Source organism: Seriola aureovittata, chromosome 14 (assembly GCF_021018895.1).
Source record: "Seriola aureovittata isolate HTS-2021-v1 ecotype China chromosome 14, ASM2101889v1, whole genome shotgun sequence".
Lineage (NCBI taxonomy): Eukaryota > Metazoa > Chordata > Actinopteri > Carangiformes > Carangidae > Seriola > Seriola aureovittata.
This window is the reverse complement of record NC_079377.1, coordinates 16,546,746-16,570,602: the sequence shown is the minus strand read 5'-3', so window position 1 is coordinate 16,570,602 and position 23,857 is coordinate 16,546,746. Positions and strand designations below refer to the sequence as shown.

The 23,857-nt window shown below is 42.3% G+C and overlaps 1 protein-coding gene across 6 annotated transcripts in view; it reads right to left on the bottom strand.

The window, feature by feature from the left end:
- Positions 1 to 486: 486 nt before the first annotated feature.
- Positions 487 to 23,857, bottom strand: part of ctbp2a (C-terminal binding protein 2a) — a 64,307-nt gene continuing 40,936 nt past the window's right edge. For 2 of the 6 annotated variants that reach the window (XM_056395747.1, XM_056395748.1), the window contains exons 3-10: positions 12,205 to 12,359; positions 7,988 to 8,132; positions 7,023 to 7,229; positions 6,074 to 6,288; positions 4,270 to 4,400; positions 3,940 to 4,067; positions 3,726 to 3,849; positions 487 to 2,223 (exon numbers count right to left, since the gene is read on the bottom strand). In XM_056395747.1, the coding sequence (XP_056251722.1) occupies positions 2,040 to 2,223; positions 3,726 to 3,849; positions 3,940 to 4,067; positions 4,270 to 4,400; positions 6,074 to 6,288; positions 7,023 to 7,229; positions 7,988 to 8,132; positions 12,205 to 12,359 (1,289 nt within the window). In that variant the 3' untranslated portion in view covers positions 487 to 2,039. Of the gene's footprint in view, positions 2,224 to 3,363; positions 3,465 to 3,725; positions 3,850 to 3,939; positions 4,068 to 4,269; positions 4,401 to 6,073; positions 6,289 to 7,022; positions 7,230 to 7,987; positions 8,133 to 12,204; positions 12,360 to 22,002; positions 22,926 to 23,857 lie in introns of those variants that run through there. The other 4 variants (XM_056395750.1, XM_056395749.1, XM_056395751.1 and 1 more) reach the window with 4 other exon arrangements.

Sequence of the window (23,857 nt, the reverse complement as noted above, 5' to 3'; positions counted from 1 at the left end):
TCTGAACACCCAGACATGATACACACATTTTTAGGCTGTGTGTACCGAGGATATCGATGTCACTGAAGTCCACCCTGTATGAATGGCCAAAATTCCACATAGAAATCACAGGATATGGTCCTCCCAAACTTGCCTGAGAATCAGCACATTTTCAGGTTTACATTACAATAAAAGCAATCCAGAGATAGCTGTCTGTACATCCATGGAGACACAATTTGGCATATTTTTAATGATGCCCAACTGACAAAAATTGGGGCTAATGTAGATCACAGCATAACTCAAGGAATCCCTAACACACAAGCATTATGGAAATTGTAATCCCAAAAGTTAGAGCATGATTTTCAAATAGAATTAAGACAAATAATAATAGAAGTGTCAGAAGTATTGTCAACTTTTTTTTATGGGAAAAAAAAAAAGTTTATTATAAATAACTGTAAACAGCTTCCAGCAAGAGCAAAATCCCACAAACGTTCCACGGAGCCAATCATCAATCAGAACAGCAAGTTTTATTTATTGTTTCCAGCTGCACTGTATACTATATGTTCACCTTGTACAAGAAACAAATACAAATACTCACACTAAAAACCAAACAATCTGCTAGCAGCCGTCTCTTGCTATTATCATGGAGCTAAAGGGATGGATGTGGCTGCTGTTGTTCACAGAGGGCACGGTGCCTCCGGGAGCCACAGCTGGCTTTCATTAGAGCAGAAAAACAAAAAAGAAGAAACTATAAGGAGGAGAGGGTGGGGTCGGTCACATAAGACTATGATTATAAGAACATTTAACAAGGCAATACAAATCTAACAGGACTGAAAACCTTGAACATCAAAAAACATACATTTGATATATAAAAAAAAATACCACAATGGAGAAATGAAAAGCCATAATCCAAGACTTGTTTTTCTTTTCTTTTCCGTTCAGATTTGGACAGATTTGAAGGTTAATTATTTTTTTCCTGAGTCAGAAAGAAATGTACTGTTTTTCCTACCTGGCTAGCTGGTGCTGCAAAGTACTGCAGGTCCTTTGGATGCAAACAGATAATATTTGGAACACTGTTCATGACAATAACCAAATATTGTAGGTACCTCAGTTCAGCAGAGTTGGAAAAGTTACAACAGCACTATTTAACTGAGGTGACACACTCAACGTATAATATCTAACCATGAATGGCAGTCTTTTTTTTCTCCTTTTTTTGGTTTTTTACCCCATAAGCCGAAATATCCTTCCTGGAACTGGAAAACACATCATCTGCTGCCCCGCATCTTGTCTCTACATTCAGGGGCCACCAGCCACGACGATCAGGATCAGGAAAGAGCAAAGATGCGAGAGTCCAGATTTCTGATGGAGACAGCAGATGCTGCTGTTGTCATCAGCTGACTTTTCTTGTCTGCTATAACATACGTGTAACTGTAAATCCATTCATTTTCACACACTGAAGAACAGAAAAACAGATATTCACTTGCAACAGAAACACAGAATATAGGATAAACAGAAGTAAAAAAAACAAAAAAAAACAAAAACAAAATAACACAAGACATGTTTTTGTGCTGAAATGGGTGAAATTGTGGAGGAAGGAGGGAAAAAGGAGGCTTGATGAAGTCACTGTCCTTTCAAGCTTTACTTTAAACAGGGAGGGCAGATTTCCATCCTGCACGCGGAAGTGTCAACGTGTCCCAGACGTCAGGAGGAATCGCTCTAAAATATGCTCAAAAATAAAGATAAAAACAAAAGGATCACTTAAATCAATCAGGGACAAGAACAGATATGAGGGGAGGAGAGGTTTTGGATTTTTCGGCGCATGAGTTTGATGGTCAGTCCCATCTCAGTGTGGCAGCTCATGTGTGTGTTAACATCCACTGTCCTCACTTGGGCTTAGTGGTTTCATACAAAAAAGAAAAAGTGTGAAACGTTGCCCGGCAGGCAGTCTGCTGGTAGGTTCAGATGGCTGAAGTCAAGCGTACAGTTGGATGGTTGAGTTGGTAGGTCGCTGAGGTTTTTTAGCCCCCTGCTCAGTTGCAACAGCAGCAGCAGCAGCAGTCCTACGGCTCAGTCATGTGCTCTCTCATGGGGTCGCCATGTTTGGAGGGTTGGCTGGGGGAAGTGGCCTGTGACGGATGGGTACCAGGGGGCAAGGTGTGGGTGATGGGAACACCCCCGGGCACCAACCCCTCCATAGGTCCAGGAATTCCACCGGGGGCGACGCCCACCACACCAGGAGGGAATCTGGAGATGGACAGGAGGTGATCAACAGACATGAAAAAGAACATAGGAAAACTGTTGAACTCAAAGTAACTTTGTCCATTTGAAAAATGACAAATCCATGGAAACGTCTGCTGCTGCTCAGTGGATGATCATCACTATAAAGCTGAAACTAATATTTGTTGCTTCTGATCATGACTGTCTGAAGAGCGATTCAAAGTAACTGCTAGTTAAAATTGAGCTTAAGAAATAAAGAACCAACACCTGAAATCTGAAAAATTGTGTATTTTAAATTGGTTACATATGATGATGCACTTTTGAGGATACAAATAAACATTAGATTAGATCTAAGCAACGTCACCTCTATGAAACAAAATATATAGAAATGGTACAAGATTAAAGGAAATGCAAGGAGCACTGCAGCATGGAGGCAATAAATGAGAATGTTAGGGGTCCTAATGTGGTGTAGGGGAGGACTTTAAAGGGTCATTCACCCAGATTAAATAAAACATTTTTTCTCACTTTCTCCCCAACAGTATTTAGGGCATTTAGTCATATAAATAGTTTTGGTTTAATTTGCTTTAAGACACCTAACTCTGGGAACTCTGCTGCCAACCTAATAAAAAGGAGGTAAGTGGATTTTTGTTTGTTTCATGGTATTGAGAAAAAATACAATTAATCAACCACATCTTCCCAGAAATAGTGTCCCCAGTAAGTGAGAAAAATATCTTTTATAATGTGGGTGAACCGATCCTTTATTACAGGGAGCTAAAAGGTGAAAGTGTGGAGGGAAACTCTTGCTGCAAATAAAAAAACTGATAATATCCCAGGTTTGTTGACAGGGGTTTCACAACTGTTTAAGATTTTCCTTAATAAACTATGATGTGAGGCCCTCGTCCAACCTTTCCCCATCTAAAATACAGTCATTGCACAACTTACGTCCTTACACTTCAAACATTTTGCTGAACTTAGTCAGGTCTCTTATTCAGCTCTGTTTCAGGGGGGTGGTGGGGGGCTTGATGAGATGCTGGGTAGTGTGGGTACAGTTACAGGACATGAGTGTGAAGCAGAAAAAGACTACAGATTTCAATGGGATTTGGTTTTTATTAATGATGTCTTTCATTTGCCCTGGCCTGTGGGCCAGCAGTGGTAGTATTCATTTACCTGGTTGAGAATTAGGTATATAATTTGTCCTGCATTCCCCCCGTTGCTATGGCCTGTACCATGGTTTGGTTCACTCGGCTGTGTGAGAGAAGCAGTTCAGTCTGGTTGAGACAATATAGAGACTGAGAAACCAAGGGAGAAATTCATTTGGGCCAAGTTCTGTGTATAAATACGCCACAAAAACTACGACCCATCCTAATATTCAGGAAAAGAAAGTCAGAATTGTGACAAACATACATATGAACATCTAGACTACCCCTCCCCCATGTGTTAAGCCTCATTTACTGGAGGTGTCGAGATGACACAGGTGATCTCTGTGTGATGTGAGTTGCCTGCTCGGTTCACATAAATCCGCCTCCTACCTGTATGCAGCACCGTTGATCTCAGGGTGAACTTGAGGTTGCTGCTGCTCCATCACTCCCCAGGGTGCCGTGGTGACAAAGAACTCTTTGTTGACGCAGTTTCGGAGGCTGTCTGGGATACGGCCTGTGTCGGGGCCAAGATTAAAGATCGGTGAGCTGAGAAACCAAAAATCAATGAGTGCGGGAATGCGTGCATTCAAAGATGTCTCCATACCAGTGATGGCTCTGCGTATTTCCGTGGCAGCGGCCTCTCTCATCTCCAGTGACGCCTGCTCGCTGTACCAGGCGGTGTGGGGTGTGCAGATCAAGTTGGGGGCATCTTTCAGAGGACCTTGTGAAAAACTGTGCAACAGCAAATGAAAGAAGGAAACGACAAACAAAGTGATTAGGAGATGCCCGAGGAAGAAAACAGATGCTTCCCTCTAAATGTTCCCATCACTTATTAGGCTGTATTGGCAGCTATTTTCTTCATATCTTTTAGTCAGATGGTGTTGAAACAGTTAACTGAATCAATGAATGAAGCGGAGGGTGTGATCATAAACACCTGAAAGGCTCTGACTCATGGACGTCCAGGGCGGCTCCCCGTATCCTGCCTTCTTTCAAGGCCTGGGCCAAAGCTTTCTCATCCACTAGACCTCCCCGTGCCGAATTGACCAGGAAAGCACCTTGACGCATCTACACACACGCACACACACACACACACACACACACACACACACACACACACACACACACACACACACACACACAAATACATTTTTATTCTCTCAATAATAATTTCTGCAATGAACATATCACCCTGCTTTGGGATTGTGCACCCAGAGGTGCTGTCGCTGGTTGCGTGGGAAGATTTCTTTTAAAAACCCAACACAAGGGGAAAAAAATGCTTTTTAAATAAAGAACGACAAGATAACACAAGGCTTTTTAAATAAGACATTTAAATGACACTAATCCCTTCATCTTCACGAAAGCTCTTATTTGGGCTCTTAAAGAAACTAGCATGTAAGTGATGATGCAGATGAATATAGAAGACTGAAGCCAATAACACAAGTAGTGAACAAAGTCTTTCAAGCAACAGTCAATTTCAGCAGCTGTGTATTTGATTCAGTTATAAAAACACAACCCGCACTTCATTACATGTCCTCCAGGTGGCAGCAGTGATCAGGAGAGGAGGATGTGCAGTCAGTGTTTCTTGTATTCATCAAATCTGTTCACACAGACTCATTATGGGGACTCACTTCCCATTTGGAGACAAAAAAAAAAAAAGCTGCTCTCCAAAGCATAAGCCATTATGACATTTTGAGGGTTAAAGTACATGCCGTGGTTAGCTTAGCTGCTGATTCACCAAGGCTAGTTAACTTGCATGCCTGAACTGGCAGCCCACTCAGCTGGCAACTGTGACTTGGCTGGTCAGTGGCATTCTTTGGTTTGTCACTGACTGCTTTGTTGGCAGCTCACAATAGGTGTGGTGTGCTGCTCAGAATGTGCACAAGCTTATCAAAATACAGTATGTTGGATTGTATTGCAGGGGAAATGTCAATGTGTTTACCGCTTAATGTTTAAAGGTTTATAATATAAGAATGTCAGATTACTGTGTTCTGTTTGGGTCCAAATGATTATTTAACTTTTTGTACTAAAACAAAAATGATACAATTCATATTATTTACTCACTATGTTTGGCTCATTCATTCAGCGATGAGCAAGCATAAGAACACACTGACTGCTCCAACACCCACTACACACACGCACAAACACTTTGGCAATGTTTGGGTCACACCGACTGAGAGTTATAAAGGAACATATAATGTGAAGAAGAACAGATTACAGCCCACCACATTATAGACAATAATCGGATGGGAAAAGATGTCCCACCACCAGCCCCCCAAATATGTACATCACTCTTATTCTATCCATAGAAATTCTCTAAAGAACTGTCTTTCTTTGCATGTGCTTATTCTGAGTGTCTTGCCACTCATTAAAAGATTGTTTAAACAGCCTATAATTGGAAGTTGCTAACAAAGGAGCGCTGGCAGCCAAAGAATGCCAGTGGCCGGCCAAGTCAGCTGCCAGTTTGCTGGGTTAAAGCTGTTCTACCAACCTCAGAGAATCATTAGCTTAGTAAAGAGAGTGCGCAGCCTGCTTTGGAGGGTAATGAAAAAGAGCCTCCAACGAATCGAGGCTTCTCAGTTTGTGATAAGTTGCAGGCTCTGTCAGCTTCTCAGACCGTGTCATGTGTTTATTGTGAGACAGTAAAATCGGTTTCCTTTATTTCCCATCCCCTGAGGCTCATATTACAGACATATATAATTCATTTTTTGGAGCTTCCTCAGCGCTTAAGGCCCACTGACCTGTTTGATGGTGAAGTCGTTGATGAGGTGGTGGTTGTGTTCGTTCAGGTTGCAGTGCAGGGAGACGCAGTCGCTCTGGTAGAGCAGGTCCTGGAGCGTGTAGACTCGCTGAACGCCCAGCGAGCGCTCCAAGCCGTCCTGGAGGTAGGGGTCGTAGAAGATCACGTTGAATCCAAACGCCTTGGCCCGCATCGCCACCGCCTGGCCTGAGCGACCTGAGGGGGGCATGAGATGGAAAGGAAGCAGGAGATGATTCAGATTTTAGTAGCTTAGTTTTTATGCTCATTAGCCTACTGTACTTGAGCAGAATCAATGTGTGTATGAATACCAGCGCTGAAAGGATGAACTGTTTAACCTAGTAGTTGTTTGACAGAAAATTAATCACAACAAATCTGATTATTAATTGATCATTTAGTGCTGGTTCAAGTTATTCATGGTCTCCAGAGGAAAGCCCTGACTATTCCTCAACTCCCACCAGCAGGACAAAGTTTTCACTTATTCTGTGAAACATCTCAGCATCTACTGGCACAGAATCTGGGACAAACATTCATGGCTTCCAGTACCAACAGATGGGTTAAGTAAACTGACAAGCTGGTAGAAGCTGGTTGAATAAGATACATTTTAATATCTAAAAGAGACTGAGCCTTTTTCAAGTTTCTGAGTAAGATCCTCCTGGACATCGTAGTAGTCATAAAGTTACTAACCACATACAGTTAATGTCAACCAACAGAAAAAAGAACAATCCACTGCTTGACAATGACTGCCCACTCGCCCACTTGCCTCTGAGTACAAACAAAACAATGGGCAGGTTTGGACATTCATTCTGAACATCTGCCTCAAGCACAAACACTCCCACATATGTTGTCATACGAACATCACGGATGACCTGCTGGAGTTTCAGTAACACGGCGTCACCTCTTGCAGTAAAACCCCGAAGGAGAAGGCTCACCAAAGCCGATGAGACCAAGCGTCTCTCCTCGGATCCTGGCTGCCCCCGACGCCACCTCCCGGATCTGCTCCACGCTCTGGACCCGCGTGCCCTCCCGGAGGGCCTGGTACAGCCAGGTGTTTCGTCGATACAGGTTGAGGATGTGACAAAGTGTTGAGTCTGCTGTTTCTTCTACAGCCGCTGAGGGAATATTACACACCGCAATGCCTGGAAAAGACAATGGCAATGATAGATACTTGAATATACTAGTCACTTAAATGCTTCACAGATTTGATAGTTATAATGGTGGTTATAATTACTGTAGGTGTTTTGAGGAGAGATTCATCTGCAGTTTTTTATTTCACAAAATAATTGGCAGGAATCTTTCTTTTTTTATGACCTTGTAGAAAATAAAAATGCAGTGTGTAACTGAACTGTGAAGGATAAGAGGATAACAGCTAATTATGGCCATGAAAAGAACATCTCTCAAAAAAAAATCCACGTTAGCGTACTCAAATGTATTACCACAAATGACAATAATTAGGATATCACGCTAAATCCTGCTCTCATACCAAACATATGCCGAAGGGGCCAAATGGGAATCTGGGGGAGAGTTTCATATCAGTTGGAGCATCTGCTCTGCATATGCAATCAGCAGAATTACATATTCTGTCTACAGTATATAATAATTCTTGTTACATATGTTGTTTATGTTAAGTCAATATAGCAAGCTCAGTTTGGTCTGGCCTCAATCCAAAGGTGCACTATCCTTATCCATAATGCATCATTTCTGTTTTTGTTGATGTATTCTTTATTTCCTCTCATGTGCTACTGAATAAATGAGCCATATGGGCAGACATGACCCTCCTTGTTCATTACTCTCAGCACATAATGACTGTCTTCTTCTGAACGACCTCACTTTTTTTAAATATCTTTTTTATATCTATCTTCCTCCTCTTTTGTCTCTGTCTGTCCCTCAGCCTCACCGAGCTCCCCGGCAGCCTTGATGTCGATGTTGTCGTAGCCGCTGCCGATGCGGATGATGATGCGCAGCGCCTTGAATTTCTCCAGGTCCTCTCTGGTCAGGGTGATGGTGTGGTACATCATGGCTCCTACTGCCTCATTCAGCACCTGAGGGGCATTAGAGATGGTCATCGCTCTTATATTGCATCAGCATTTCCTCAACAATAATTTCCTGTGGTAGAGATAGAAGGAAACGGAGCATTTCCATCTGCATGTTTATTATGATCACAATGTCATTATTGTTCGTAATCATTATCATCCCCACATTGATATTCAGATGATTTTCCCATAACAGTATGTATGAGCAACTTGTTGCGACTAACATGAATAAGAGTGCTTTCACCACCTCCCATTTTCCTGGACCTAAGTTTATGTCTGCTATTCTTCATCTAAATGCAAATGGATTGTTTATGTGCGCTGTAAAATATGAGTGGTTGTCTGTGTGTTTATTATGAGTGCTTGCCAAAGCTGGTTTTTGTCACAATCCATTCATTCAGACTGTATGCAAACAAGCTTAGAGTGGATGCAGGCAGCCCCATAAAGTAAACTGACAGCTGCTGAGGAACCCAGAGAGCATAAGCAAGTAGCTGCTGCGAGCCATGGCTGTTAAATAACAGGTTTAAATTCACAACCCGCTAACTGAATTAACCTAACCGAGCCGGATTAGCATAGCCATGAATTTTCATACTGCATTTTTATTGGAGCTAGCCATGGTGGGAGCTGGATGCTAAATTCAAGGTTAAAGCTGCCCTCATGCATTAATCTTATTACTTGAGCGAAGCAGGCCAGTAGCAGGCTTGGCTGGAGACGATACTGGAAAATGACACAGAATCACAGTGGACTCTTAAGCAACAGGAATTTAAGCTGAGAGCAAGTTTACATGAAGTGGAAAAAATTAGCAAATGGGTTTTGTATGGTGCTAATTAGTTGAAGAGCTCATCTGCAGTTTGAGCTGATGTGCCACAGTGCTACTGCACAGTGTTTTGTTTAGGACTATTACCTACAGCAAGGAATCATGAATATTGCAAAGAAAGCACATACATCCATTCACAATGGCAACACTTAACACAAGTTGTACACTAATGACACATTTACAAAGCTTTTAAGAAACACTTGAATATGGAGATTCACTTGTGGTCTAAGAGGTAGTTACGTAGCATATATATATATATATTACTATAACTATAAAATAGTGAGCTTTATAGATTTTGGCAGGCGTATTTTTGAGCTTAGGAGTGAGCCTGGCTCCCCTCCCTGCTTTCAGTCTTGAAAACATTACGCTACAACATGCTAATTACTGAGCTTTAGAGATGCTGGTAGCTTATTTTCTTTTAGCTTTAAAGTGAGCCAGGATAGCTGTTTCCCTGTGTTCGTTTAATGCTAAATTAAGATAATCACAGTCTGGCTCTAGCTTCATTATTTGCATGCAGACAAATAAATGGTATCAATCTTGTCATATAAGGTTATGCTCCAATTTTGAAACTAAGACCAACTAATTCAATAAATTATTTGATAATTTTTTATTAAAATATAACCTTTGTTGGCACTGTCCCTTCATCTGTGTATTTTGAACCTCTTATATGACCATAGTCTAATGGGCTTTAGAGCAAAGGTTTTGGTGATCACAGCCAATTTGGGGAGCCTACACTGGATGGATGTGTGAGGACAACAATGCAGGATGATGCACTAAGTACAGAAGCATAATTTTATACATGAATATTTTCTATTACTTATAAATTTAAGAGTATTCAAAACACAGTGTCTCAGTATGGTTAAGTCGCATAATAAATATTCGCAAGGTCCCTGATCACTACAAGGTCAAACAAAGGACTAAAAATACCCAAATGAATCAAGTCAAAACATTGTTATTCTTGTATTCTTGAGTACTGATGTGCTCTGTCTCTCTTCAAACGTTAATTTGTCCTGACTGATGTAGTGTTTTGTGCATGAGCAAGATACATGCAATTTTCTAACTTACATCCTCAGATGTGGTCAAGTGTTCAGTTTAACTTTGCACTAAAACAGCAGCGCTTTTTCACTTCAGCTGTGATTACAGATACAGTGATATCAAAAACATTTGAAAAAAACACCACTTTGTATCTTTCTGCAACTCTAAAGGCCCTTTTTTTGGCTTTCCAAGGACAGCACTGTATTATAATAGCTAACAGACCATAAGTGCTTTCCAATAAATTTTTTTGAACGTGTACTCAACAGGAGCCACAAAATTTCCTGAGCTTAGCACTGGCTACAGTTTCCACAGATTCCTGAAGTGACAGATTCCTTAATCGATGCATCTGCTCGCTATCAGGCAGCACCTGCAAAAAGACAGCAGCGTCCTGTTGTTTTCTCACTTGCTGTGTGAGTTTGTTTATATAGTTGTGTGTGAACAGTACTTCACTACTGAGACTAGCACTGAGGTTATTAGTCTATGTGTGTGTGTGTGTGTGTGTGTGTGCCCCCCATCTGTACCCTCTGCTGTGCAGTTATAGTCATGGGAACGCTGCCAACAAGTATACTCCCAGATGGGTCCTCTGTGTGTATAATGTATTCACTATGAGAACATCTTACTGGACAGAGATTGCTTGTTTGTGTGCGTGTGTGCGTGTGTGTGTGTGTGTGTGTGTGTGTGTGTGTGTGTGTGTGTGTGTGTGTGAGAACTAGGGGAGCGAAGAAGATACTAATGTGAAGAAAAAGACAAAAAATGAAGTATTTATTTAGCATTTCTTCCATTTAACCTCTAAATTAAAATCATTAGGTTGCCATTAAAATAAAACTGACTAATTTTTCATGGCAAATGAGAAACACTGAAGGTTTTGATAATTTAGTACATTGATTTAACATCAATGGAAACTCTCCCTATTCTCTTTTTGAGTGTAAAGACACAAATCCTCCAGCTTGGATTGTAAAATTGCTCCAGTGCTTAGACAGTAAAATAAGACAAATGTTTCACCCACTCTGGCTCAGAACAATTATACTGCATTTCTATTACCAGCCTCCTCCTCCTCCTTATTTAACAAAGCAGCACTTCAGCACCCAGTGGGATTAGAGTCAGTGATGAAACCATTATGGCTGAACTGGGAGAGTGGAACAAGCCAGTGGGCTGAAATATTATTAAAACATTGCAGAGGAGGGGACACGGAGAGAGGAAAGGGATGATTCTTCTGTGCTCAGCTGAAGGCAAATTATTCAAGAATCCCATTCAAAGTTCATATGTATCACAGTGTGTGCCTGCTTCTGCTTATGAGTAGCTGCAGATACCGCCACTATTAATAGTGTTATAACAAGCAGCACAGTTTGATGGTGTTGCTTCAGAGTATATTATTTGGTCAAACCATTTTCCGAACATATACTGTATGTTACAAAAACTAATTTTGAGACAGAGTTAGCACTGAATGTGTTGCATGTAATTCAGATGGCAACAATTTTCTTAAATTGTTAGTGTTGTTTTATTTCTAATTCTGTGTCTCTGTGCTTTTACTGCATTTATAGTTTATTTAATTTTAGTATCTTTTATTTCTTATTTTACTTTACTCGATCTGTGCAGTTTGTTGATTTTATGTCTCTTAAAAAGCACTGTGTGATTTGTTTTTGAAATGTGCTAGCCTATGTAAATAATAATTACTATGTAACTGCTAAAAGCACCGGAGACAAGCTTGTAAATAAACTGTGAGTGTAGATTTGTGAGGTCATGAATAAATCCAAGCTCGATTTATTTTCAAACGTATCGAGACAGAAATGACAACAGTATGTCTGTAGAAATGTTAGGAAAAATAATAACTAATTCAATTATATTGTCCAGACTGTGAAGTTGTTTGTTGCTGATCCATTTTTTTCCTATTTATTGGCCACTCTAGATTGCTTGAAGCAACTAAAGTAAATATAAACCTCACAACAAATCGACAGCAGTAATTAAAATTAATAAAGAACATAAACAAAAGCTGCTAAAATGAGAGTATAAATAAGGAGCCGTCATGACAAGCGCTCAACATCTTGGACCAGGTTTTGAGAGCCATTCCAGGATAGCAACCATCTTTCATGAGGCTAAAAGGTCAGTGCTACAGGTTTGTGCTAGTGCAAGTGACATATAAAATAAAATGGGGCTAATGAAACCTTGTTATTTTCTGCCCGTGAGAATTGTAGCTGCTACATTTTCTAAACAACTCACAGATGAGTTTTTTACCTTTTCATGTATCTCCTGTGTGGACTGGGCATCACAGAAAGCCACAGTGGCCAGGTCTTTGAGGATGGGCATCTCCACGGTGCAGTCGCGCCCATCCAGCAGCGCCACCAGAGGGCGCGGGTGCATAGGCCCATTCATAATCTGGGGCCGAATACCTGCAGAGAGACAGAGAGACGGAGGAGTGAGGGAGTTAATTATTTATGTCTGGCACACACAGTGAGCTGCAGAAGAATCAGTAAAATGTAGAAAACGCATCCCACAGCAGAAAGTGTTTATACAGGCGAGGACTGTGTAGTGTTTTGCCTGTGTGATAGGCTAAATCAGGGGCGCACACACACACACACACACACCTGAGTGGGATCGATACTCTTGAACTGGACTGAGCCGCTCACTACTTTAAACAACTATCATCATCTCCCTTACCTGGCAACACTGGTCGATAACACACACACACACGCACTCATCGATACACAATGCTGATGATATGACTACCCCTCTCTTTCGCTGTTATCCACACTGTTACCAGGCAACAGGTCCTTTCACCCCATGAGGTCATCACCTCCATTATCCTATCACCGTACAGAAGCCGGCAGGCCTTCAGTGTGTGCTCCTATGTGTGTGTGCGTCTGCACCCTCTGTACAGTTTACGCCCCTTCACACACTCGAACAGAACTAGCTTCGTTCTGACACTGAAGAAAATCAGCTGGTCCCCAATAATTACATTTAAACTGATGGTGTTCTTAGCACCAGAATCATAGATTTAGATTGTAAATCCATATGAAGAATATATGTCTCCTCTAAGTGAGTTTGTGGCTCTGTCTGAGTTATGATGCTGTGGCCTCTCAGGAAGACAAGTGGCAAAAACCACTACAAACTATAAATCTGAATATCTTACTTGACTGACTAAAAGACAAACTGATGCAGCTGACTGTGACAGAGTGTACCGGTTAACTTCCTTTCCCCAAAATCAATGTGACGTATTCTTTATGTGATAGGAAAACAGAGTAACACTGAAGAAGAAATCTGACAGTGCAGACCCAAATTCCACTAAAAAGAGGGAAAAAGGAGGGAAAAGAAAAAGAGGAAGAGGAGGGGGGGTCCATACATCACCACACTCTGGCTCCCTGCTGCCTGTTGTCATGGTGATTAGAGGATTTGGGCAGGATTATGAAATATTTTATTTAGTGGCATCTGCGCTGCTGGAGAGGACATCCAGGCCTGCTTGCTCCATGTCTGTCGCTCTAACTCCTCTAGTTTTGGGGAAGCAAGGACAGTGTTTGTGACCTACGCAGCTGCAGCACGCTAACATGTGCGCTTTCAACACATCAGATGCGTATAATGTAAAAGCAAGAGGTGCTTGTGAATATGGAGAACAGTATCGGCTTTTTCACATGAGATATTTCTGTATTTATGCGTTTTTTTTTCAGGGTGGTTCTCTCCGCTTTGAAATGGGTGGGGTTCAGTTGTGAGAAGAAAAAAAAAAAAAAAGATGTTGTATATTTCCATCCATCAGTCAGAATTTAGCAGCAGCCGAATCTAAATTTGATGATGGTTTTTTGGGTTGTTGGCTGATGTTACCAGGCCGCTGTCAATAAAATCTCATCACACAAACACAGCCTGAAGCAGATTAGTGGAGATTTGCAGTGTTAAACACTTAACAAATAATAACCAATTATGATATTTTTACAAACATTTACTTTGATTGTTGCTTATTTAGTCATGAATACTTAATGTTGTGGAGAAATATTTACATTTGTAGTAAAAGTTTAGAAAAATTGGGCTGTCTTTAACATTAACATCCAAACTCAGTTCAAACACTGTCATGCATTTTATTAGTATGTTTATTAAAATGATTTTCCCAGGCAACATCATGCAGGCCTGAGGTGAACACACTGGTCTAAAGTCAAATGTAAAAGTTATAGGACTTTCATCGCGACCGCACACCGCTGTGGTATCAAACCCTCTGAAGGTATGCAGTGCTACAGTGATGCTGAAAAAGCATAGGCTGTAAATTATGCAGTTTGTTGCCTTTACACACATCTGCAAACACACAACTCTGCACGCACGCACGCACACACACACACACACACACACACACACACACACACACACAACATAAGGAATAACAGACTACCTGCACTAGACCCATCTGAGAGAAATGTAAAATGGGAATAATTTAAAAAAGAGCTTAGCAGTGTGTCATTAATCCCAGCTTTGATAAACTGACGCGCACGCTGCATTTTCTTTTTTAGTGTTAATTCATCACATAACCGGTGGTTTTCTTTCTGTCTGTATCTCTCCCTGTTTCTATCAAACCACAGGGGAAGGTGAACCACATTCAGACATCTCAGAGGCGAGAAACTGAGGTGTGTAGCACAAAATCCCGACAAGCAGAGGAGACGTGTATAGGAGAGGAGTTCACCAGTCAGGGAATTAAAGATGAAAAACCAGGAGAGGAAGGGAGCGGGATGAGCAGCAGGGAAGGAGCAGCAGGCGAGGAGGAAAGTCTGGTGATGGCGGCTGAAAAAAAAACTTTAGAGGGGAAAAACTAGAGTGCATTTCTATCGTCATTATCTCTTAAGCCAGACATCTCAAGCAAAGTTGCCTACTTGTGGGATAAACTGTTAAGACACTACCTATCACCTTTAAAAAAAATTGGATGGACCTTTAAAAGGGCACTCCATCAATTTTACATATGATGTTTCTTTAACAGAAAATCTGCATTTCAAAATGAAAGTGTGGGGCATTTAGAAAGGTCTAAAGAAAGATGCTGCACGGCTGCATTGTGGGAAATGGAAATGGAGTTGGACCCACGCTAAAAGTCAAGATATCTCTGCCTCTGCTGCTTTGATTTTGTACAAATTAGTTTCTTCACTCACACCCTGGTGGCTCTGAGATTTTGGAAAAGTCCTCCTTTTGAGGAAACTGAAACTCGTTTTTATAGACTTCTTTTCGCTAGTATGATATTCTGTTGGTTATTACTGACTTTGTTCTGCAGTTGATTTTATATTATTGCTTTGCTTTTATGTTTTATGTCTTGCTTACATCGCTCTTGATTTTATGAGCTGACGGCTTTTATAACTGCTGTGTGAGCCACTTTAAAACTCTGTTTTATAAAATGCTTTAGAGATGAAGAAATTATTTTTTATTATATTCTATTATATTACAGCCATTAACAATATTATTATTGTGCAGTGCTCCTAATAAAAGCAGTACTTCATAAAAGCTTAAATGGCAAATCAAAGGAGAAGAATGATGGGAAAAGAAGAAAGAAAAGGTTAGAAAGAATATTGTGGAAGAGGCGACCTCAATCTTTCTGTATAAGCTGAAAGCATGTATTATTCTCACCAGAGGGACCCGTGTGTGTGTGTGTGTGTGTGTGTGTGTGTGTGTGTGTGTTGTGTGTGTGTGTGTGTGTGGTTAGTGTCTGTTATAGCGAGGCAGCTCTGGGGAGAGGAGGACTGTTCGCCAAACACACCTGTGGCTCCACAGCTCTCCCTGCGCCTCCTCATCACACTCCTGCAGAGTTCATTATCACAGCTCAGACTTGCTGAGGAATCAGATGCTTCTGTCATCCAACAGTCGTACACGAGGAAAACGCACATCTACTCACAACAGACAGAGCCACGTATGAAAACACACACACATGTACGCGGACACACACCCTGAGATGAACGGAGAGGCAAAACTGCGAACACAGAATCGGTTGCTTATACTGTACACACACATACACAAGAAGCAGCCGATGGGGGAAAAAAAAGCAGCGTCACTTGTAGGAAGTAGGTCAAAATGCTGTTGATGAATTATTTCCTGGTGACTAAAAGCCTTTCTCCAGCCTAATAAGGCAGAACATGGCACCGCATTTAACATATTATGAATCTGTGGATAATTAACGCCTAACAAGTCTGTTAATGAGGGTCTTAATGACTCTGATACCTGGGCAGTGATTTGAAGGAGCTCTGTGGTTTTAGATACAAAGAAAGAAATCGTCCCTCAGTCCCTCAGCCAAAGAAAAAAAATGAAAATCACAGTGTGTTTATTGTACAGGAGAAGCTGTATGTTTTGTATAGTCAATTTTAATAGAGTGAAGGTCCAGAGAATAAAAAAAATCCTCGTTTCAGACAATCACACTGTGTGTGCTCACAAACGAATAAACACACTCTCAGTTGAAAAGGTGTTGTTGACTGTTGACTCAGGAATGGCCTCTTGTCACTCATCCCTCCGGGGATTGTCTGTCACGTCAGAGTTAATGAGTGTTGGGGCTACAGTCTCTAGTCTCACACTGAAGCACAGACGTACACCACACATGCACGGCATTTTCCTGGTGCCGGTCAAACAGAATTCATCATCAGTGACACGCTTTAAATGCACCGCAAGTGTCAGGAGGGAAATGTTGTTTAGAAATTGAGGTGCGTTGACGACATACGGGATGACATTCTCTCCTGGATTCAGTTTAAAATAACCCAAAAGAGCTCATGTCTCTGAAGTGATTTTTTTTCTAAAATGTAACCAGAAATCAAGCACAGTTGTGATAAGTGTAAGCATGGCCAAAACTAAACATAACTACAGAAGCAGTGCTACTCAGATCAAAGGAAGCTGCCCCACTTGCAAACTTTCGGTGGCTTGAGAAGATAACATCTTGTCTTAAACTTAAGAAAATTTACCACACTGTACATGACTCTGATAAGTAAGGTTATAAGGTCTGGGAGGTTTTCTGCCAGAGTCTACAACTACTATTGTGGTTTAAGTTTGTGGCGTCGACCTCCTTCACTCTCTCACAAGACTCCAACCGTTTTTTAATTAGTTTTTCTTTCTTTGTTGTGTGTGTGTTTTTTTGTATTTATTATTTCTTTATTGTTCCTGTTGTGTTTTTTTCATTCAGTTTGTTAGTGTGAGAAAAGAACATTTGTTTTGATGTAGGACCAGTTGAGGTGGAAGAGGAAGAGGAGGGTCGAGATGTATTCTTGATTTGTGTTGAAGAACATAACTCAACCTGCCGTCATCAGAACATCGATGCAGGAAACTATGTTCCATTAGACAAATGCATAAAACAAAACATTCAATGACTCGTTTTGTTGTTTTATCATTACAAAATGATTGGAACATTTCATCTGGACAGAAAAATGATCTCATTATGACGTTAGTGGCAGTCAAGAAAAACTGTTAATTACTGCCCAGACCTAACACATGAGGTAACCAGTCACAGACTAAAACAACCACTGTGTTGTAAACTTACTACAGAAACACTGGTAGTAATATTATAGGAATATAACACTGCCTTACTGTATGATCTTTTTGGTCACTACAGGCTTCTGTAAACTAAATGTTCATTACCATAGGGGCATTATTGGTCCTTGTGGGATATTACAGAGGTTTGCAGAATTAGCTTGCAGCTGCAGACAGCTGTAATAACAGTCATCTGTTGATGTTAAATGTGAGCAGTAACATAACTGGGAATGGTTACCGTATGTCTGTTGATTTTAGATGATTAATGTGTGAGAATCAAGCACATTTTTATCTAATGGTTATGAGAGGACAATCTGAGTTATGTTGAGATGATGGATTACTTATTTGTAATCATGACAAAACAAAGCCTGTTATAAAGGGATCATGAAATAATTTATTCCCTAATCATAAAAACTCACAAACTATTACAGTCTACGCCTTCTTCTCCTTCAGCAAGTTATGGATTTTTAAACTGGCAAAGCAGCCCAAAGTGGAGACTATAAGTGAGTCTTATCCCAATAATTTATAGGTGTTGTGTCACCCTTGTGCGGCACCTACCACCTCCACTGACCACACAGAAGCTGGTCTCATGCCAGTACTTGTAGGCCAGAGCCCCAGCTATTAATGACGGAAAAAAACGGATTGCATCTGGTTCTTTTTCTTTACTTCACTTAACTTGTGCGCCACCACTTTCTCTCTGTTTGTATACACCTCCCTCCCTCCCCAGCCCTCTTTCTCCCTTGGGTCGGCACTAGCCTGGGGAGTTTGGCAGCAGCTTCCTAGCTGCCCCACCCGGCAGCCAGATCCAGAACCTGGACTCTAGGAAACTAAAGCGAAGCCAGAACTCTCCCTGTCCAAACACAGAGTTCCACCCAACATCAGACAGAACACCAGACTCACTTTTCAGCGGGACGAAAAAATGCACCACAGAGACGTTTTTCAAGGGCCCTATTTGCTGTTACGTAAACTTCTGTGAGGAGTAGAAACAACATGACTAAAGATGGTTTACATTAAGCGGTAGGATATCTTGGCTGGATAAAAATGCAAATTGCCTGTGCCAATTTCCTGTTATTGTACCCAAAGTATTTATCATAGCACAACAGCCAGCATTGTCCGTAGGCCAGCAAGTAATAAAGAAACAAAGCCAACAGCTTGACTAAGTAAATCTAAACCGTGTTCGGTGTGACAGCAGATAGCCTCATTCAGTGGAGGTCATGTGTTGTTACATCCCTCAAGGGAAGCTGTAATGTACTAAGGTTGATATCATCCTTTAGCCAAAGCTAATCACAAACTGGATGATTCTCCAGGCAGTATGAAAACTTTCTGGCAGAGCTGGCAAGAGTGTACTCTCAACCACAAATGGATTGCAGATGTTCCACACTAAAAAGCCTTTTTGGATTCTGACAACAGAAATAGAAGTCATCTTTTCAAACGTTAGAAAAAAAAAAAAAAAAAAAAAGCACAACTCGTAGAAATATGTCTCTCCTTAGTGAATACGATCTGGTGTCTAATTCTCTCATTTGGAAGGGCTGATCTTGGAAAAGCAGCTCAGAAAGCTCGGCTGCCAGACGCTGTGAGTCAGAGTTTTCAGAGGGAGAAGGATCATTTCTTAAATAGAGCGAAAACAATCAATGAAAGAAAATAAACCGTCGCTCAAACCGGTGCTTCTCCCCTCGGGTTTGGAAACCAATCTTTAAATTGGCATTTAATAACATTGAACAACATCAGTTATCTTTACTTCTCAAGCTCTATTTTCTGACAGATCATGCGCTCTGGTTTTGTGGTTTTATGGATCTCAAACACGCCTCGGTTGGTTTACAAAGACGATTCCATTTGCAAGTTAATGCACTCCCCTCAGATTTACTTACATTGTTTGTGAGGTAGACACACACACACTCTGAAAGGTAAATGGTCCACTTTGGGACTGCAGAGAGGTATAATCTTACCTGCACTATTGTGAAATCCTGAATAAATTACACTGTGTACTCTGCCATCTCAAATCTCTTTTAATAGTGTTCTGAGACAGTTTAGTATCCTCACCTACAAAGGAGTGACACACTTTAGAGGCTCTCTTTTATATCCAGCTGTCATTTTCAACTGACTCTAAATTACATGTGACTTCTTCCAGCTAAGTCTTTTAACTCTCCTCTTGCCCTGCTCTTGCTCCATTCCCCATCTCCTTCCCCCTCGTGTGTGTGATGAAAGGTGATGAAACGCTCCTAAATTACTCAGATTGGTGTGATACATGCCGTGGACCCTCCCACACCGGTCCCTGCACCAGCGGAACAATAAAACTGGAAAAACAAAAGGAAGCGAGGAAGATTTTCCATGGCACGATGATGTCAGGGCCACAGCGGCGGTCACCGAGTTCACATTGAGCTTTCAGAGAAAACTACTCCGCAGTTGACGCCGAGCCAAAACGGGCTCAACGGGCTTAGGACCAACAGCTGGTTCTGGTTACCTAGCAACTCCCAAGCTGGGGGGCTTCAGTGATGGGATAGTCCAAGAGGGAAGGAGGGGGGTTGGGGGACGAGCCGATAACCCAGCGGGCTTTCTTTGTGGCAAGTGCAGCAACGAGAGAGGAAAAGCTTGATTTCATGATATGTAACGCCCCCCCCCCTTTCCAAAAAAAAAAAAGTCACCCAACCTGGCAACCCAAATGTGGAGTGCGAGGTTTGAGGTTTGCAGAGCAGCATCCGAGCATAGACAGTGTTTCTCTTCTGCATTTTCCAGGGAGACATCAGGAAGCTAACATGGTTCACTGCTGCGCACACACACACACACACACACACACACACACACACACACATGCATACACACACACACACACACACACACACACACACACACACACACACACACACACACACACACACACACACACACAGAGTTTGGCTGCACTTATCTTCGCAAACACCCACAGATGATAGCCATTAATGACCAGTGATTATCAGGGGTGTCACAGATTTTGTTAAATAAAATGTTCAAGGGCATTCACAGCTCTCAGTGCCAACACTCCCTTCCACTCTGCTCCTGTTCTCTTCATGCCTGTTGTGTGTGTGTCCACCTGCACGCTACTTCATATAAAACAGCAATGTTGACAAGAATCTGGCGCCTGTATTCTTGGGAGTGTCCGCTTTATTGAGTGTGTTTACGATCCCCTGGCATCTGTAGAAAGGAGGGGAGGTGTAATCTTTTTCTATTTTTTTATATATTTTTTTATTTCAGCAGACTTGCCTCCTCCAGGCCCCCACACCGGACCCTATCAGCGCCCGGCTGCAACTTCGCCACCCCAGCCTGTCTCTTGTTCCACTATGTGGACACACAAAGACCTTGTTTGTCCTCCCTCTGCCTGCCCTCCTCCAAAACTTATCACCACCCGAACACCCAGCCAAGAGGGGGCGAGGGGAGGAGGAGATAAAGGGGATGACAGGAAGGCAAGTGCGCAACTACATGCAAAAATGTACGACAGGGCAGAAGAAGAAAACGGAAAACATGCGCTGACATAAAGATATCACAGGTGATGTCAGCGTGATATTGACAGCACTAAGTGAGATAGAGAGAAGACGAGCATCCATCCATCAGCACCTCCTCTTTAACTGCTGTCTTTTGTGCTTCGCGGGCAAGGCCTATAAACGATCAGGGTCCTGAGACATACACACACACACACACACACACACACACACAAGTGGGTGTGTGCAGGTCAGGAACGTGCAGTAAAAGTTGTGTTTACTGCAGACTGAGGACGCAACGCTGATCACACTTAGTTTACTGTAAATAAGGCATTTCGGGGACAGCTCTGCTTCTGGTAATTGAAAGTGACGAGAAAAAGAAAGTGTTAAATTTGCGGCTGATTATGAGCCAGAGTCCCAACACAATTAAACTGTTTGTTTTGAGCTCCAAATCATATTCTTACTCAATTTTCACCCTCATGTTACTGATTGTTTTCATTTTATGAGCAGCAAAATTGGCACTGAGAAATCCACAGAGTTAAAAATAAAAAATAAAAAAAAATTAATAAAAAAATAACAAGCCCCGAACACATTTTACATCCACAGTTCACGCCTGAAAACACACCCTGAGACAGACGGCACTCACACGCAGGAACACCATTTAGCACGCTCACAGAGAGCCACTCGTTTGCCCATTCTTCTGTGACCTTTGACCCTCCAAATGGCAACTCATCTAATCTCACTCTCCTCTTGCTGCTGTGCAGAGATCTGCGGTTTCAAACCAAGGAAACACTGACACACTCATATGGGTCCTTGCCCTCACTCTCTCTCTCTCACACACACACACACACACACACACACACACACACACACACACACACACTGTTTTCATGACATACTTCATTGCAAAAACATAAGAGGCTCATTAGCCTTAAAGCCAAATCCAGCCCCTCCCACCCCTTCACCTCTCGCCATCACACACACACCACAGCTTTTTATTATTACCCTCCATGAGTGCATGCACACTCACACACACATACATACACACACACACACACACACACACACACACACACACACACACACACACGTACAAGACAACATGAAACATGCTCCTTGCCTGGGAAATGCTGTCTCCACATTCTTCAAATCAGGAGCTGCACATGGCAGAGGAAATGTAGTGGAGAGGGACACAAAAAAAAAAGAAAAAGTGGGCGTTGGGGGATTCTCACACAGTATGCCCCGGGGTTATCCTCTTGTCTCCTCTCTACCTCCTCCTCCAGCCTCCCTCCCTCCCTCTCGCTCTTGTCTTCCTTCCTTCGCTGTCTTCACTTGCTCTCCCGCTGCTTGTTTCCAAATCTGTCCTCCTTCGTCACCTCACCCCCAGAAGCTCCATTTCTTTTTCTCAGACGACTGGTACTCTTCAGAGTGGGGGAAAAAAAATGGAAGGTGGCACAAGAGGGCAGCAGCTGAGGGGGAGGACGGGGGAGCGAGAACTACGATCGTCACCAGCCTGTGCGGTTAAAGCGGTGCCTTCAACTCCTTTAATCTCCAAAGACGGGGAGGAAAAAATATTTTTTGGATCTCTATTCGTCTTCAGCCAGCAATCAACACTTCTCTGCGCTCTCCTCTTTTCCGCCTCTTCAGCCAGATCACTTGTATCTTTTCTCCTCAGCCTCCCCTTTCCTGCTCCGTCTCGCTCTTCTCTCCCTTCACGGCAGGTTTGGGCTATTCATTCAGACGTCAGGCTCACTCCGTCAGCCTTTTGTTGCAAGTCACAGAAAGACAGAGAGAGAGAGAGAGAGAGTGAGAGAGAGAGAAAGAGGGGAAGGGGTGGTTGTGGGGGGGAGGAATGGAAAAGAGGAAAAAAGACAGAAAAAACAAGCCAGTGCCACAGCTATGCAGGAGAAAATAACAGAGGGAGGTAAATAAAAGAGACGAAAGAGAAGGGGGGGGGGGTAAAATCCTTGAAGAGCACTAGTCACAGCGAGAGGTGCAGCGCTCCTGGCACACGTACGACTCCCTCTTCCATTCTCTCCGACCTTCCCCTTTGCTCAACATATTTTCCTTCGCTCTTTTTTTTTTTTTTTTTTCCTCCCCTCCCTCCTTCCCTCCCTCCCTGTCTTTCTGTTTTATTATTTGTGATCTGGCCTTCACGGTCCTTTAAGAGTGCCAGCCCCTTCCCCCCACCCGCGTCTCAGTCTCACTCCCACTTGCTCGCAAAACTCTGGCTTCACAGAATCTCACTCTGCGATTTTTATCCTGCTCGCTCCTCGCTCTTTAAAACGAGCACAAGTAGATTGGTTTGGGCGCTCAACAAGCCATTTAGTGGCTGGTTTGAAGGCTTCAGCGTGAGAATGTTACTCAACGTTCACGTCAATACTTGTCATGCCCGCACAAAGGGCTTAGACATGCATACAAACACAAGAGACACAGGTGATTGCTGTTGCAGACAAGGCAAAAGCTGAGGTGAGACTCGCATGTACATGCAGCCACACAGGAGAAATGACATGCAAAGACTGCACAAACATCTGTGAACACTATTGTTGATAGCAAATCCTCCACTTGCAAAATTGTTCCCCATATGTAAAAATGTCTCCAGACACACACACACACACACACACACACACACACACACACACAAACTTCAGGGTGGTGTCTGTGTGCACTTGTAGACACGAGCATGAGTCGATTCCTGTGAACTCATGGCAACTCTTAGGGAAAATCCTTCCAGGAGTCGACTTTGATTCTGAGATTTAAACCCCAGCACAGTAAGTGACAGATTAGCATGTTCACCAGTACGATAGTCTGAGAGCGCAGCACAACACCGAGCCACTCTGCCTCCGACATACGCCTTAAAAGGATTTCAATAATGAAGGTTAAGAAGTCTTTGCTTCCAGGCCATCATACGCAGACACAACACGGCTTCTGCAGAGGGAAACACACATCCAGAAAATGAGCCATCTGAGACCTAA